The sequence below is a fragment of the Theropithecus gelada genome, chromosome X (assembly GCF_003255815.1).
Source record: "Theropithecus gelada isolate Dixy chromosome X, Tgel_1.0, whole genome shotgun sequence".
Taxonomy (NCBI): Eukaryota; Metazoa; Chordata; class Mammalia; order Primates; family Cercopithecidae; genus Theropithecus; species Theropithecus gelada.
In genome coordinates, this window is record NC_037689.1 from 109223527 (window position 1) to 109240134 (window position 16608).

At 38.6% G+C, this 16608-nt stretch overlaps 1 protein-coding gene across 5 annotated transcripts in view; it reads right to left on the minus strand.

Moving 5' to 3' along the window:
* Positions 1 to 1912: 1912 nt before the first annotated feature.
* The window catches only part of DCX (doublecortin), a 119198-nt gene continuing 104502 nt past the window's right edge, over positions 1913 to 16608 (minus strand). For 4 of the 5 annotated variants that reach the window (XM_025373040.1, XM_025373039.1, XM_025373041.1 and 1 more), the window contains exon 7: positions 1913 to 9897. In XM_025373040.1, coding sequence (XP_025228825.1) covers positions 9841 to 9897 — 57 coding nt within the window. In that variant the 3' untranslated portion in view covers positions 1913 to 9840. The remainder of the gene's footprint in view (positions 9898 to 16608) is intronic. The other variant, XM_025373038.1, reaches the window with a different exon arrangement.

Below are 16608 nucleotides of genomic sequence, written 5' to 3' on the forward strand. Positions count from 1 at the left end.
TCACTGCCCACCTGGAAAGCTCTTAATCTGTCTTCAAATGCTGCCAGCTCCATGAAGTTTTTCTGAACCTCATCATCCTGGAGCAATCATTATTCTATCACTGGTGTTCCCACAGCACTTGCTCCTTTGCACTGGACTCATTTATTTACAGGTCTGTCTTCACTAGGCTGGAAGTCCTGGAGGCCTAGGTCCAAAGCCTAGCAATTGGCAGGGTACCTAGAACATAGTGCTGTAGAGATGTCTTAATGAAAACCATGAAGAGGAGTTGGACTTGGTTTAATGATCAGAGAAATGAGACAATCACAATGATTTTTATTGTAGTAAAAAACATAACATTAAATTTACCATCTTCACCATTTTTAAGTGTACAGTTCAGTTGTGTCAAGTATATTCACATTGTTGTGCAACAGATCTCTAGAACTTTTCCATCCTGCAACACTAAAACTCTATACTCACTAAATACTACTTCTCCCTTTACCCTCCCCAAGCTCTTGATAACCACCTTTCTACTTTCTGCTTTTATGATTTTCACTATATTAGTTACTTCATATGAGCAGAATCTTATGGTATTTGTCCTTTTGTGACCAAAATGATCTTTTAGAAAGATTTTACTTGCAGGGCACTTCAGGATAGACCAAGGTGGATGAAAAGGACATCATGAGTAATCAGGGACAAGGAGAACCTGATGGTAATGGGGATAAATCTGTCAGCAAGAGGCCTAGCCAGTCTGATTGTTGTATCCAACTTTTCTTTGGATTAGAAACACCAAGAAGTCCCATTTCCATCTACTTTCTTTGTCTCCACCAGTGTGATGGTCATGGAGCCAGTTGGTAAAATACTGCTTAGATGAAGAATCCATAATCATCTTGGTCCTTGGGAGTGCCTAGGGGAAGCTGACATCATTGCTTCTCTGAACACAGGTCAGCTGAGAGCTGCAGAGTTGGCCCTCACGTAATTGTGATGTTGCTCAAACTGTTTCTTAGAATCTCAGCCTCTTGTGTTTGTTTGTTTTTTTGTTTGTTTGTTTTGAGATGGAGTCTCGCTCTGTCACCCAGGCTGGTGTGCAGTGGCACCGATTCGGCTCACTGCAACCTCTGCCTCCCGGGTTCAAGTGATTCTCCTGCCTCAGCCTCCCGAGTAGCTGAGATTACAGGTGTGCGCCACCACACCCAGCTAATTTTTGTATTTTTAGTAGAGATGGGGTTTCACCATGATGGCCAGGCTGGTCTCAAACTCCTGACATCAGATGATCTGCTTGCCTTGGCCTCCCAAAGTGCTGGGATTACAGGTGTGAGCCACCGCACCCAGCCTCAGCCTCCTGTTTTTTACATCCTTTTCTCCTTCCCTCTCCGTCAACCTCTTCCCAAACCCAGTGCTTTGTGTTCTTTATCCAATTAAAACCTGATCTGAGAAATAACAGTCATTTGTGTCTGAGGGTAAATATGATAGTTATGTGTTTCTTCTCGCAGAGAGTGTAGAACAGTGTGAAGAGTAGAGAGTGTAGAACAGTGTGAAGAAGAATAGCCACACTGTTAAAGAAATTGCAAGCAACAGGTAGAGGTATTTTGGAAGACATGGAGTCTTTCTTGGGCCTCTGAAAACTTGGTACTAGAAGTCACCACCTGATGACACAGGCTGACATTAGCCAAAGCATCTTATGCATAAAAGGAGGTCACTTTATTCCTGCTCAACTCTAGAGGGAGATCTGAGATCTTATTTTTTGTAAATGTGCTGTACCGATAATTATGGTGTTTCTACCATACATTAACTCTCAGCTTCCTCATGTATAAAATTAAGAGGTTGGACAAAATAATGTCTAAGTTTCCTGCCAGCTTGGACATTTTGCGGTTATATGATTATTGGTTCAATGTTTTTTGTTTTTGTTTTTTTAAAAAAGAATGTCAGTCAGAAATATTGAAATCAAATTTTATTTTTGGAAAATGACATTACACACATCTTGCAAATGTACACAGAAATGAGAATGCGATGAAGAACAGAGCTTGAGAGCCAAAATGATTGCAAGAGCAGCTCTTTGGCTGCCTGGTATTGAATGCTGCGAATCTTCAGCACTCACAGTTCACAGCACCTTACACACATGGCGAACTTCTCTAGACAACCTTGAAGTCCTCTGACCCAAGAAAGCCCTCACTGAATTGTGGAGGGGGTAGGGGAAGAGGGATGTTGCAGGCACAGGAGATGAAAAGGGTCTGCTCCAGCTGATTTATGGGGGCCTCACCAAACCTACCAGTCCAAGTGGGGTCAGCAAACCAAAAAGGAGAATGCCTCTTGAAATACTGCTTTTGAATCACAATCTCAGAGTAGATTAGGTATTGCCTGGGACACTGATAGTAATGCATTTGAACTCATGCCCTTGTTTTTTTTTTTTTTCTGGCTATAACTATTCTAAATAGGTGGCTATAATTCTTAAATATCTATTGTATTTCTCTCATTTTTTCTTTTTTTTCAAATAATTATTGGTCATCCGTCAAGCAGAGTCTTCTGAGGTCTCTAAGTACCTCAAAACAGCTGCAGGGATAAGAGACATCACTACCTACTGTCTTTGGATTACGTGTGATTCTGAAAACTGTTCAATCCTGAAATGTAATCAAATGGCCAAATACAACCCCAATTTACCACTGATTTTTACGTAAAGTTGAGTCTTTGATCACAATGCCATTCCTTAAGAAATGATTAATAACTACTGAGAGATGGTTGAGAAATGCCTTTTCCCCACATTTTGATTTGTTTGTTGTTTGCTGACTTTACTTGGCTAGAATTATTGGGCCTCAAATCAGATATTTACAACTGTAAGACACCTGGGAGCAGGGAGAGGGAGAGGGCAAGGGGGATGGGAAAAAGGACTACAAAGAAGAATATATTCTTTTCAGAGGTTAAAATGAGTTATTTAAGAAATGCGATGTACAATACCATGCATTTACTCTCCAAAGCTAGTCACTAGCAAGCTAACACCTCTAACACTACAACCACCAATTACAGCTGTTTTGCTACAGTTACTCAATTCTAACTACAGCTATAGGGCAGAAAGGGTGGGCTGTTTCCATTTTAAACTTTCTCCCTTTGAAAATGGCCATAAAAGCATTTTCTGTACAAGTTTAATGGCACAAAAAGGTGATCAAAAACATTTTAAAGAACTTACCACACATGGGAAATGCAAAATTCAATCAAAACATGCATTAGTTGTATACAAGTCATAAGGGATCATTGGCTTCAAGCTGCAATATATTACAGGACCATACATTGGAGACATTTTGGCATAACCTCTTACTTGTTCAAACCCCTTTCGGATAACTTATAAAGAAAAGTCATTGTGAATTTTGGCATTCCATATGGTATTGCAAAGCAGTGACATTTCCAAGGGCTTTGCACTCTGTTTAATAAATTAACACCTACAAGCTGGCTTCTTTAGGTCCACTAATTTCTCTTATATGGACTGTCTATTCAGTATCATGAACAGTTGGTGTCAAGAGTAAATGTTTAGGTGACTCTAGTAATAGAAGGAAAAAATACATTTCAATTAAGCGAATGTCTCTTTTTATAGTATAGATTTGTTAAATAATCTTTTCATTTAAATCAACTCCAATTGCCTACCAGTTTAGTTAAAAAAAACTCAACAGCAAGCCCCAAACAAGATTATTTATAGAGAGTTTAATGTGTAATGGTAAAACTTTAAGCAATTACTCCCCCACCCCCATCTAGCCGAAACAAATGACAGGAGAAATTACCTGTGGTCCCTCATTATATTATATTGCAGCTTTAAAAATTATGGGCAAATCAAACAAAATCAATTATTAGTATTTAGCTGATATAAATCCATGGCTGGATTTTTTCTCTTCAGCTGATTATGTCTCTGAGCACGCTTCACTGCTCCACAAAATGGCAGACAAAAAGGAAACACAAAGTATTCTGTACAGTGCTTGGAAGGCAAAGACCTAAAGATACATGAGCTATAAGGAAACTGCTTGTAAAGATCTGCGGAGAGGGATTAAGAATGAAAATGGAGAAGAAGAAAGGGCCAGGATCAGGTTGATTCCCACCAACATACTTCTGATTGGACTGGGGTAGGACCAGGGCTGATTGAATCCGGAAATAATTTATCAGCAGTCCCAAGGCAAAATCACAGGCTAAGAAGAGGCACATGCCCAATGTCTCGACAGGGAGGAAGGAAAAAGTGCAAATAAATATAATAAGGGGAGAGAGAGAATTGCACAGGACAAAGGATGGATGTTTATATTGTGGAAAGAGAGAATGATAACATAGAGTATAAACTGAGAATAGAGGAAACCAGACAGAGGAAGAAAAGTTAAAGAGACACACAAGAGTTAGAGTGGCAAAAAGCCATTGATTCCCTCAGGTTATTGACCTAGTAATGAGAAATGCTAATGCCTTCAAGTCTTTGCCTTACTTACAAGGTGACTTCTGTTGTGCCATCTGACCTCTCCCAACTAACCTGCCCTTCTGATCAGGAGCAGAAAGACGCCTTAATTCCCAACTGGAATTCTGTACTCCCCTAGTCTCAGGCAACCAAGGTAAGAAAAAATCACCTCTGATTCCAGAAGATGTTGAAGCCAATAAACCAAGTGATAAAAAATTAGTCTTGTTGGCTGGGCATGGTGGCTCATGCCTGTAGTCCCAGCACTTTCGGAGGCCAAGGTGGGCAGATGATTTGAGGCCAGGAGTTCAAGACCAGTCTGGCCAACATGGTGAAACCCCATCTCTACTAAAAATTTTTTAAAAAGCCAGATTTGGTGGCATGTGCCTGTAATCCCAGCTACTCGGGAGACTGAGGCAGGAGAATTACTTCAACCTGGGAGGTGAAGGGTGAAGATTGCAGTGAGACAAGATTGTGCCACTGCACTCCAGCCTAGGTGACAGAGGGAGACTCTGTCAAAAAAAAACACAAAAGTTAGTCTTGTCAAATTATAGCCAATGTCACTCTAGCTAAGCCAAAGTGGGAGGTCTGCGTAGATCCTTAACAAAGGAACAAGGCAGAAAGCAACACTAAGAGGCTGGGTGTAAAGACCATACTAGACTTTTAGAGATGAAAACAAATTCTGGGGACCAGCCTTTAGGAGAAAGGAAGGGAAGGCACCTTTTCCTGAAGGGATAGATGGGGCAACATTCTCATGCTCCACCCCAGATGAACTCCAAAACACTTATGGTTCCCTTGGGAGACCAGTCTGGGACTTAAAGTCAAAGCCCTTGATTCAGTGAAGGCAATACATGAGTAAGGCCTGGAAATGGATCCAAGTGGCCCTATGTGGCCAAGGACAGGTTCCAATCACCTTTTAAAAAAACCAATGCCCTTTATTTCCATAGTAAACTGGACCACCATAAAAGAAGTTGTTCAAACCACACTGTCCCAGTGTTTCTATCTGGGGAAGTCTCTTGGCACAGGTGTTTCTGAGGTGGGTTGATCTTTGGGAACATTCCCATGAGTGTCCTGGAGCTCATTTTGGGGATATAGGCATCCTGTTCTCCTGTCCTAGGGATATGGATTTTTAAAAAATAAAAGTCATTTAGAATCAAATGTGCAGGGTGATTGGGAGCATATGTACCCAGAGTATTGAAGGGATTAGGAACACAGACAAAATTTTGTTTGAGGTAAGCACCGATCACTGGTCTAGGACTTGGACTAGACGATTCAAAGAAGAATCTCAGGGTTCCTTGCCTTCTTCAAATAGCTACACATCCACTTTCAGGTTCCTTGGTTACTTGTGACTGGGGAGGAGGAGGAGGAAGGAAAGAGAAGTACCTGAGGAGTGGGATAAGCCCAGAAGGAGGACTCTAAAACTGCACTAATAAATACCCCCTTAATCCCCAGGAAGAGCCTTGCAGCAAGGAAAACCACATGTTTTTTACCCTTTTGCCCTGGTTTCTGCTGTGGAAGGCCACAGTAGCAGTGTACACAAGAAGATGGGAAGAGTGTATAGAGTACACAGCTTGCTATTTTGGTGCAAACACAGGAGCCAATATTTAACATCAACCAGGGTACATTTTTGTCACAAAGCCCCTTGCTTATACTTGGAAACTGTCCTCATCAGAGCAGAATGGCTTTGGGGACATTGTGGATGAGGGCAACCACAGCAAGACCAGGTTATTTTCTCTAGCTCATCTCACTCCCATATTCTAAAAGAAATCATTGCCAGTGAATGGTAGCCACATTAGTTTTTTAAAATGTTGAAAAGCCATCTCAGAAAGTTAGGATGAACAAAGCTATTGTTCCACTCTTTCTTTCTCTACTCTGAAAACAAGACACATTTCCCTCAGCCTGGAAAGACCAACCATTATGAGATGACACAAGGTGAACTGACAGTGAAAATCAGTCTTCCTCCATTCCATTTGGGCAAGGCAAGCATTCAGGGGGGCCTATTCAGAGGGCTCCTCAAGATGGAGCAGTGATCTCCTGAATCAGATGGACAAGGCCAGGGACCCCATTGCTCCTACTGGCCCTCAATGCCTCACTCTCTTCGAGGACATCTGCAACCCATGTGGATGGGAACCATGTGAATGCAGGGAAAAGGGGTTGTATTAGGTTGCTGGGTGGATTTCCCACCGACATCAGGGCAGCAGCATGTGGCTCCAAGATGCAACATGACCCTGGGAAATAACTCTCAGGGGCCTAGTGGAAGGCAATACTGCTTAGGGGGAAAAGGCCCTAGAATAAGAGCCAGGAGGTGTGGGTTCTAATCCCAATCTTGCCCCAGCCAGCTGTGTGACCTTGGGGAAATTACTTTACCTCTGTGTCTCAGTTTCCTGGCCTGAAGAATGAGAAATTTGGAGTAGAGGAGTAGATGATGTGATCTTAAGGTTCCTTCCAGCTAGAAAACACTATGATTCAATCTAGGCTAATACTAAAGTCCATAAGGACACAAAGCAGTCATGCTAATGGCTATCCTTTCCAAAACAGTGAAGAGAAAAGGAGCTTTTCTCTCAAATTACCCCCAGTTAACACTACTTATGAAGTTAGTTGTTCAGCCCAGCCCCAATATATACATTTTCCCCTTCTTTGTCCCTATTTCTATTTCTGTAGGGAAGAAAAATCAGGAGGTAGGAACAAGCAAGAGATGGATTTTGTGTGTGTGTGTGTGTGCGCGCGCGCGTGTGTGTGTATAAAAGGGAGGGAGAAGTATAGGGAGTGGTGGCAAATGCTTGCTGACTTGATTTTGCTGACTGTGCAGAAATTAACACAATGGAACTTGAGTGGTAAAATTGGATTGGGTAAAATTGGGAGTGAATGACAGGGGTGGAGGAGCTCAGTTACAGACACACAAAAAAATTTGCCTTGAAAGTGGGCCAATTTAAAATGCAATTAATTATTGGAGACGAATTTTGGACTATGCCAAGCCCCATCCCTTGCCCCCTCCAAAATGGCCATAAAGAAACATTTCCTTATACTCAATTAAAAGTAAGATGGAAAATGTACTACTGTTATTGAAGATTGTTGGTTCCAAGGTTATCCTAAAGAAAATATGTCTATTTAGTATTTTCTAGTAGTACATATACCGCAATCAAAGAAATGCTCAGAGAGCTAGTGTGAGGCCCAAGCATAAGGAAATCTGGATTCTTCCTCTTGTCCTGCTCTTTACCAGCCTCCATTTCCTCATCTTAAAATAAAGGTGTTGGACTAAATGAGACCTAAAGTGAGACTATGGGTGGAGTCACTGGGGGGCTTTGGCCTGAAGTTTAAAATCAGGCCTCCCACCATTCTTTATGCCCACACTCCCTAATCCAAGTATCACTTTTTCCCAATTAACTACAAAATGTTCTGGGAGGCACTAAGAAAACCCTGAGCTTCTAGAAAGAAATAGGGACTGAGTAAAGTGAATTTATTAATGGTTTTGAATGGGTCTACAAATAAAGGAGAGGGGCAAAAAGAGATCCTCATCATTTGGGGTTCTTCAATGACCAATTTCACCAGAAACCAGTAGTACCATCATCTCACTTCTCCTGAACCAAAAATGTTTCTGGTAGCTACAGACATCTGAAACTTGTCTAGGAGCATCTGAGCTACCCCTACCACCACTAGGTTCCCTCTACACAGTGCACATCAGCAGTGCCACCAAGTTGCCACCAATCCATTACAGGGATGTCCTGTAGTATTTCCTAATTTTGAAGCAACTGAAGATGCACACATATACACACATGTACCACCCCCTCCCACCACCACCACACACACACACAGCAAGCTCATTCCATTTAGAGAGGAGGAACAACTGCAAACCATTCAGTAGCCAAACAGCAGCTTGGCTTTGAATGCTGTGCCTTTCAAAATATCTGCACAATTACAAAGAAATAAGGAAATCTTCATATCTGCTAAAAGCAAACACAGAATTGGCATGCATGACCTTCACCTAAATTTAGTTGTCTTTGCCATTATGGGCTACAATTACAGAAAAAAAAAGCAGTATTATAAACCTGTATCTCAAAAGACTGAAAACTATTTCAAATGATCAGTCCTTAGTAAAGAGAAATCCTTTCTAATGTTAAAGACAAGTGAAAGATTTCTGTGTCTTCAGTATGAAATATTAGGATTATAGATAAAAAAGAGTTGCTTAAAATATGCTGTAACATTTCATTTAAAATATAATTAGAATGTCTGGTCCACATTGAAATTATTAATGCAAGCATAACTGCTAAAAAGCTATCAAAAAACTGATTCTATTGAATTGGCCTCTGCTATTCATTTTGTTTTCTCCTGGAGGTTACTGTTTGGCAGTGACAGCATAATTTCTAAACTACATTATTCTTCTGCTTTTTTTTTGGTAAATTTTCTTCATGTGTTTTTTAGACAAAAGAAAAATCACCAGTTTATAAAAAAGGAGCCCGAAGAGTTTGCTCCTGAAATACAGACATGAGTTTTTATAAAAAGGATATTGATTTCTTGCTATAAAAAGAGACTGAAAGGTGTCAGACCTGAAAACAAATTCTCACAGTGTTTTCAGTGTTGGCTGTTAACAAGGCATTCAATAGAACAGAGATAGATGGATACCATACAGTTCATGTAATCATGTGGTATGTTAGACAGCCTCCTAGAGGAATCAGGTATATGAAGTCCCTTACTCCAAACTCTTATCAATTGTTTATTGATTCCAAATTGCCTCAGTGGAGAGATTGACCAGGAATTCACTGTGCTTTATAAACTCTTCCAAAATGTCTGCAGTATTTTCCAATTCTGCCTATTCTCTTAGCTAACCCGGCACCAGGATCCTAAGCATCTGGTGTCACAATTATAAGTTGCTGGTTATTTCTCCCCATTGACAGCCAGAATTGGTGCTGGACAACAAACCCGGGCCTCAATCAGGAGTGAAGAGTGAGGCTGGGGAGCTGCCTTGCTGTCCTTCCAGGGTCATTCACCATTCTTGAGATCCAGAGAAAAGGGGCACTTGTGTTTTGACAAAGTCATTCTTGGATCTGCCAATGAGTTTTTTCCCCCACACAAACATTTTAAGTGCTGTATATGTAAACAGCCCTCTACAGAAGGAAGACTGTATGGGCAAAATGAGACAGGGCAAAAATAACGCAGGCACCTAAGCTTTCCATTGAAAGGTCATGGACTAGCACATTTTGTATCCCTGGAAGGTTGCCCCAAAAGATGGTTATCAATCTATCTCTCATAATTGGTAACTGTGGATCAGTGGCCCAGAGGAGAAATCACAGGAAAATAAACCGAACATATTAGAGTGTTTTTTTCAAAATAACAACAACAACAAAATAAAAACTTGAAAGCACCAATAGCCCTGTTGGACACTTGAGCAGAAGTACCCTACTACAATGATACGTTTGGAGTTGTACTCTGGACTCTGAGCACTCTCCCTTCCTTTACATGGAATCGCCAAGCGAGTCCGAGTCATCCAAGGACAGAGGCAGGTACAGGTCCTATAAGAAGAGAAGAGACAAAGTTAATTCTCTTTTTCTTGATATCTTGAGCTCTGGAATGGCTGTTTTGTTTTTATTAATACTTTCTTTAATTTTTACAACGTAATAGTTATAGATTCATAGGAAGTTGAAAAAATGTATAGGGAGGTACCCTTGTACCAATGTACCCTTCAATCAATTTTCCCTAATGGTACCATCTTGCAGTTTAACATGCAATCATTTGTGTGTGGGGTGTGTATGTGTGTGTGTATAGAGTACTATGCAATTTTATCATGTGTGTATATTTGTGTGACCATCGCCACAGTCAAGATACAAAACTGTACCTTCAACACAAGGCTCCCTTGTGCTACCCCATTAGAGCTCCATCCAATCTTCCCCTCTTCCCTGAGCCCTGGCAACAAATAATCTGTTTCCTGTCTCTGTAATTTTGGAATTTCAAGAATATTATATGAATGAAACCATACCGTATATAACCATTTGTGATTGGCCATTTACATTCAGTATAATTCCTCAGAGACTTGTGTAAGCCATTATATGTATCGATAATTTGCTCCTTTATATTGCTGAGTAGTATTCTATGGTGTAGATGTACCACAGTTTGTTTAGCCATTCACCTGTTGAAGCACACGTTGAATGATTCAAGTTTTGGGCTATTGCAAATAAAGCTGCTGTAAACATTCCTGTACTGTACATGTTTTTGTGTGATCATACATTTTCATTTCTCTGGGACAGACACCCAGGACTAAAATTGCTGAGTCATATGGTAATTCCATTTTCAGTTTTGTAAGGAATGCCATATTGCTTTCCAGTGTGGCTATACCATTTACAGTCTCACCTCCTGCCAGCAAAGTATTACTAGTTCAGTTTCTCCACATTCTCTCCAGTATTTGATGTTTTTACCATTTTTCATTTTAGCCATTCTTGTGGATTTGTAGTGACATCTCATTGTGGTTATAATTTGCATTACCCTGATGGCTAATAATGTTTAACATCCTTTCATGTGCTTAGTTTTCATCTATATTTCTTCCTCAATTAAATGTTTCTTCATGATTTTATTCATTTCTGAATTAGATTTTTTCTTACTGCTAAGTTTTAACAGTTATTTTATACTCTCCAAGTAAGCCTTTAATTAGATATTGGGTTGCAAATATTTTCTCCCAGTCTATATCTTGTCTTTTTACACCTTCACACCTTTTGCATGGTCTTTGGCAGAGCAAACATTTTTAATTTTTGAAGTCAAATTTACCCAATTTATCAGTTTTTATTTTATGGATTTTACTTTTGTTGTCAAGTCTAAGAATTCTTTGCTTATAATCCATTTTTAATTTTTGCATATGATATGAGGTTTAGGTCAAGAAACTTTTTTTTTCTTTTTTTTTTTTTTTTTCTTTTTGACAGAGTCCCTCTCTGTCACCCAGGCTGGAGTGCAGTGGTGTGATCTCCACTCACTGCAACCTCTGCCTCCTGGGCTCAAGCGATTCTCCTACCTCAGCCTCCCGAGTAGCCGGGATTACAGGCGCCCACCACTATGCCCGTTTAATTTGTGTATTTTTAGTATTTTCACCATGTTGGCCAGGCTGGTTTCGAACTCTTGACCTCAAGTGATCCTCCACTTTGGCCTCCGAAAATGCTGGGATTACAGACATGATCCACTGCACCCAGCCATCACACTTTTTTTTGCCTATGAATATTCAACTGCTCCAGCAGCATTATTGAAGAGACTGTCTTTCCTCCATTGATTGACATTTGCACCCCTGTCGAAATCAGTTGTGAATATATATGTAGTTTCATTTCAATCTTCCAGAGAACTTTCAGGCCCTGAATAAATGATAGCTGGGAAAATGTACCACATTTACCTACTTCCAGCTTATTTTCTGATGCTTCCAGGAGTTGGGATTCCTGGCTGCAATACTGCCCCAAGCCTTATGTCTGTCTTGAGGAGATGGAGGGCCAGAGATGACATGGCACTGACTTTTTCCCATTCTCCAAAGGCTTTATTTGACAATCCTTGTGATTCCTTTTGGACTCCATCCATGGTCTAAATCACTGGTTTTTAACTCTCTCTCTCTCTCTCTCTCTCTCTTTCTCTTCTTTCCTCCCTCTCTCTCCCTTTAAATCCTCTATTCAAATGAAATCTTGCTTGGAAGCCCAATACATGGAACAGGTAAAAGTGTAGTTGTTCTAGTTGTACCAGAGGTGCGAGAGGCAAAATCTCACCCAGTTCTGTCTTTCTCACCTTCCCCAAATGGAACACAATTTGAAAACCACATTTTTTCATACATGTTGTTGATAAGATACCAAAGAAAACCAGAAAATATAGAATCAATTCTGTGGCACCCCCACCCCCACCACCTTGCCACTGCTTTTGTATCATAAGGACAAGAACTTCAGTAGAGGATTGTTCAAGAAAATTGGAGAACACAGCTTCTCCTTGAGGTAGAGAAAAGAGTGGAAATGAGGAAGAGAGACAAGAGTGGGGAGGAGAAGGACTTATTTATGTAACATTGAGAAATTATCTAACATTGAAAATGCTTTTTGCTGAAAAAGAAGTGACAGGAAAACTTGTAGGCACCTTACAATGGAAAGAGGATTAAAGCATATTCAGAAACCCAAGGTTTAACCCTGGCCAATTAATGCTACAACATTGAACAAATTTTTGAATATTGGTTTCTTTATCGGTGAACAATCTGCAAGGTTTCTTCCAGCTCTGAGACTATAATTTGGGAGTCCTAAAGGAATATTGAATGATTAAGAAACACAACAAAGGGAACTACAGCAAATAGACTCGGTTCTCAGTTCTCGACAACGTACCATGCCTTCACTGTAAGCCAGGAGTTGGCAAAATTTTCTGTAAAAGATTAGATAGTAACTATTTTAGGTTTTCTTTTCAGGTCACATATGGTCTCTGTCACACATTCCTCATTGTTTGTTTGGAGTTTGCTCTTTTATAACCCCTTAAATACGTTAAAAAAAAAAAATTAGATGGGGTGGGTCATCCATGCAAATATAACCAAGACACAGGCAGGATTTGGCATCCCTGTTCTAAACTACCAAACAAAAGTTTCTTAGAAAACTGATAAACAGGTAGGATGTACAATGTCAAGAAAATACTAGAAATGCAATGAATACATGTAAAATGGAATTGAGGCAAAGTGGCATACAATGGAGTTGTATCTCTGAAGGGATTAATTCTGAAGTACTGGAATAAAGTGAACATAGTCAAAAGTATTTTTGAGTTCTGGACTTCCAGAGAGGTGGCATAAGCCCTTCTGAAAATCTGTTCCTCAACAAATGCAGTAACACTGGCAAAACTGTCAAAATTAACTTTTTCAGGGCTCTAAAAATCAATCAAAAGCTTGCAACAGTCCAAACAGTATTGAAAAAACACTGATGAATCTTGTAAAAATACTAAGATGTTTGGTGTTTCAACTTGCCCTATTTCCATTTTCCCTCTCCCCAGCTCCATGGTAGCCTTGAAAACCAACAGTCACAACTACTGTACCCATGAAAAACAGCAATCTAGTAGTTACTAGAGGATGCAGTTGGGGGTTTGGAGCTCCCCATATAACTCATTCCCAGAGAATTGTCACTCCTTGACCTGTGGGTTAGCTCCCTGGAAACTCCCATTTGCCAGGTTCTTCTTTTTTTAACCTGACTCAGAGCACACTTGCTGTGAACAGCCTTTTCAGGGGGCATTGATCAGTTGCAATTGTTTAAAAATCGCAGCCATAGGAGGAAGAGGGCAAAAGTTGGGGCAAATCAAGCTGCTGAAAACCTTGAAAGGAAAAAGTCATAGAATTATGTGCCTATAAGGATCTTTGAAAAGCTCAGACATATTCCTGGGAATCTAGAAGGCCAGGCACAAGTTCAGGACTGGGTATATTCTTAGAAAAGAAGTGAGATGGCCCTAATCTTTCCCCACTGGCTGACCCTGAGGCCCTGTGCAAGCAGCAAGAGAATGCTAAGATGGAGTTGTAAACTGCCTGGCAGAGCATTGAAATCATGTCCTAACACAGGAACAGAGTCCCTCGGCAAAGGCTGGGAGTCTTACTGGATCAAGGCATTTAAGGTAAGCAAACAAAACTATCCTATTCATTCAAAATTATCATCACAAATAAAGGAGAAATTAAAACATTCCCAAATAGACACACAAAATTCATTGCTAGCAGACCTGTCCTGCAAAAGAATATTAAAGAGAATCATCCACAGAGAAATTAAAGGATATGAGAAAGTAATTCAAATCCACATAATTAAAAAAATAGTAAATGTATAAGTAAACACAAAAGACTGTACAAATTTATTTTTGTAACTCTTTTCTTCTTTTACTGTGTATATTTGAAGTTTGCAACATAATGTTATGGGTTACATATAGATAGCATAGTGGTTACTATAGTGAAATAATTACTTTTTTGCTGACAAGAGCAGCTAAAATCTACTTACCCAATAATACAATTTTATTACCTATAGTCCTCATATTTTACATTAAGATATCTAGATGTGTTCATCCTATATATCTGTTACTTTGTATCCTTTAACCTATATCACCTCATTTCTTCCCTTTCTATCCCGGGCTTCTGGTAACCTCTGTTTTATTCTCCATCTCTGTATATTTGACCCTTTTTTTTTTTTAGATCCCACATATATGTGAGATTATACCATATTTTTCTTTCTGTGTCTGGCTTATTTCAAAAGACAACTACAAGAACTAGTAATTACAAGACTGTGTTGATGGACTTATTATGTATAAAGATGTAATTTGTATGTCAGTAAGAGAAAAAAGGAGTGGGAAAGAAACAGAGCTATGCTATGGCAAAATTTTTATATATAATTTAAATCAAGTTTGTATTAATCTTAAGTAGAGTGTATTAAAATGTAAATTGTAATCCTCAGGGCAATCACTAAAAAATATTACTCAATATGAAATTAGTAAAAATACAACAAGGGAATTAAAATGGTGCACTAAGAAATATATTTAACACATAAAAGGCAAGTATCAAGTAATGAACAAAAAATGATATAACATATATAGAAAATTGCAAAATGTTAGATGTAATTCCCGCTTTACCATAATTACGTTAAATATAAGTAGATAAAGCAATCCAATTAAAGGCAGAGACTGGCAAAATAGATTTTTAGAAAACATGATCCAACTCAATGCTATCTAAAAGAGAAACAATTTAGATTCAAACACACAAATATGTTGAAAGTAAAGTGATGGAAAAAGATTTGCCATGCAATCAGTAACTAAAGAGAGCTAGAATTGCTGTATTGATGTCAGAAAAAAAATAGACTTTAAGACAAATTTATTACTAGAGACAAAAACATTTTATAAAGATAAAAAGAGTCAATATATCCAGAAAACATAAATATAAATATTTATGCATCTTAACAGAGTACCAAAATACACGAAGCAAAAACTGACGGAATTGAAAGGAGAAACAAACAATTCAACTATATTAGGTGAAGACTTAAATATCCCAGTTTCAATAGTGGATAGGACAACTAGACAGAAGACCAATGAGTAATTAGAGGACTTGAATAATACTATAAACAAATACACATTTATGGAATATTCTATCCAATGAGAGCAGAATACATATTCTTTTCAAGCTCCCATGGAACATTCTCCAGGATAGATCATATGCTAGGCCATAAAACAATTCTCAATAAATTTAAAAGGATTTAAATGATACAAATTATATTCTTTGGCCCGAGTGAATTAAATTAGAAACAATAATGGAAAGATATTCAGGAAATTCATATGTATGTTGAAATTAAATAACACACAGATGACTAACCAGTGAGTCAAAAAAGAAATCACAAGAAAAATTAGAAAATACCTTGAGATAAAGGAAAATGAAATCACAACATACCAAAACTTATAGGATGCAGCTAAAGCAGTTTTCAGGGGGAAATTTATATGAACTATTTCAAATATGCTAGCCCATAGAAACAGAATTGATTAGTGGTTGGTTGCCAGGGGTTGGATGAAAGGGGAAGGGGCTGCGATTGCTAACGGGTAAGGGGTTTATTTTGAGGGTGATGAATATGTTCTAAAAGTAGATAGTGGTATACTAAATTACCCTAAAAACCACCAGACTGTACCCTTTAAAGGAGTGACTTCTATACTATGGGAATTATATCTCAATAAGCTGTTATTGTTTTAAAGTACCTTTGAAAATCCTTTATATTGACAATTAAGTACTATTTATGTGATTTCTGAGTATGCACCCATATACAGCAATATGCATGTGTGTATATATATAATGTATATAATATCACTACACACCTATATATACACATGTATATATATTTATTATATATAATAAATATATTAAATAACACATATAATATTGTATATAGTGTAATAAATATAATATATTTATTATATATAATATATATACATGTGTATATATAGGTATGAGTGATATTCAGGATGTAATGATGTATACAAATGTAAGAGAAGGTTTTATAGTTGTTCGCTCTATTACTGTGTTATGACTATTGATGAATTCCATTAAGTTAAACTTGCATATGATGAAACAACACTGTAATATAAAAAGCACAGGATTAAGAGTCTGGAGACTCAGATTCTAGGCCTACCTTTGCCATTTAACTTCCCTTTTCAGGGTCCTTGCTTCTAGATCTTAAAATTGAGGAAGATCTTTAAGGTTCCTTCTAGTTCCAAAATTCTATAAACTGCAATAATTC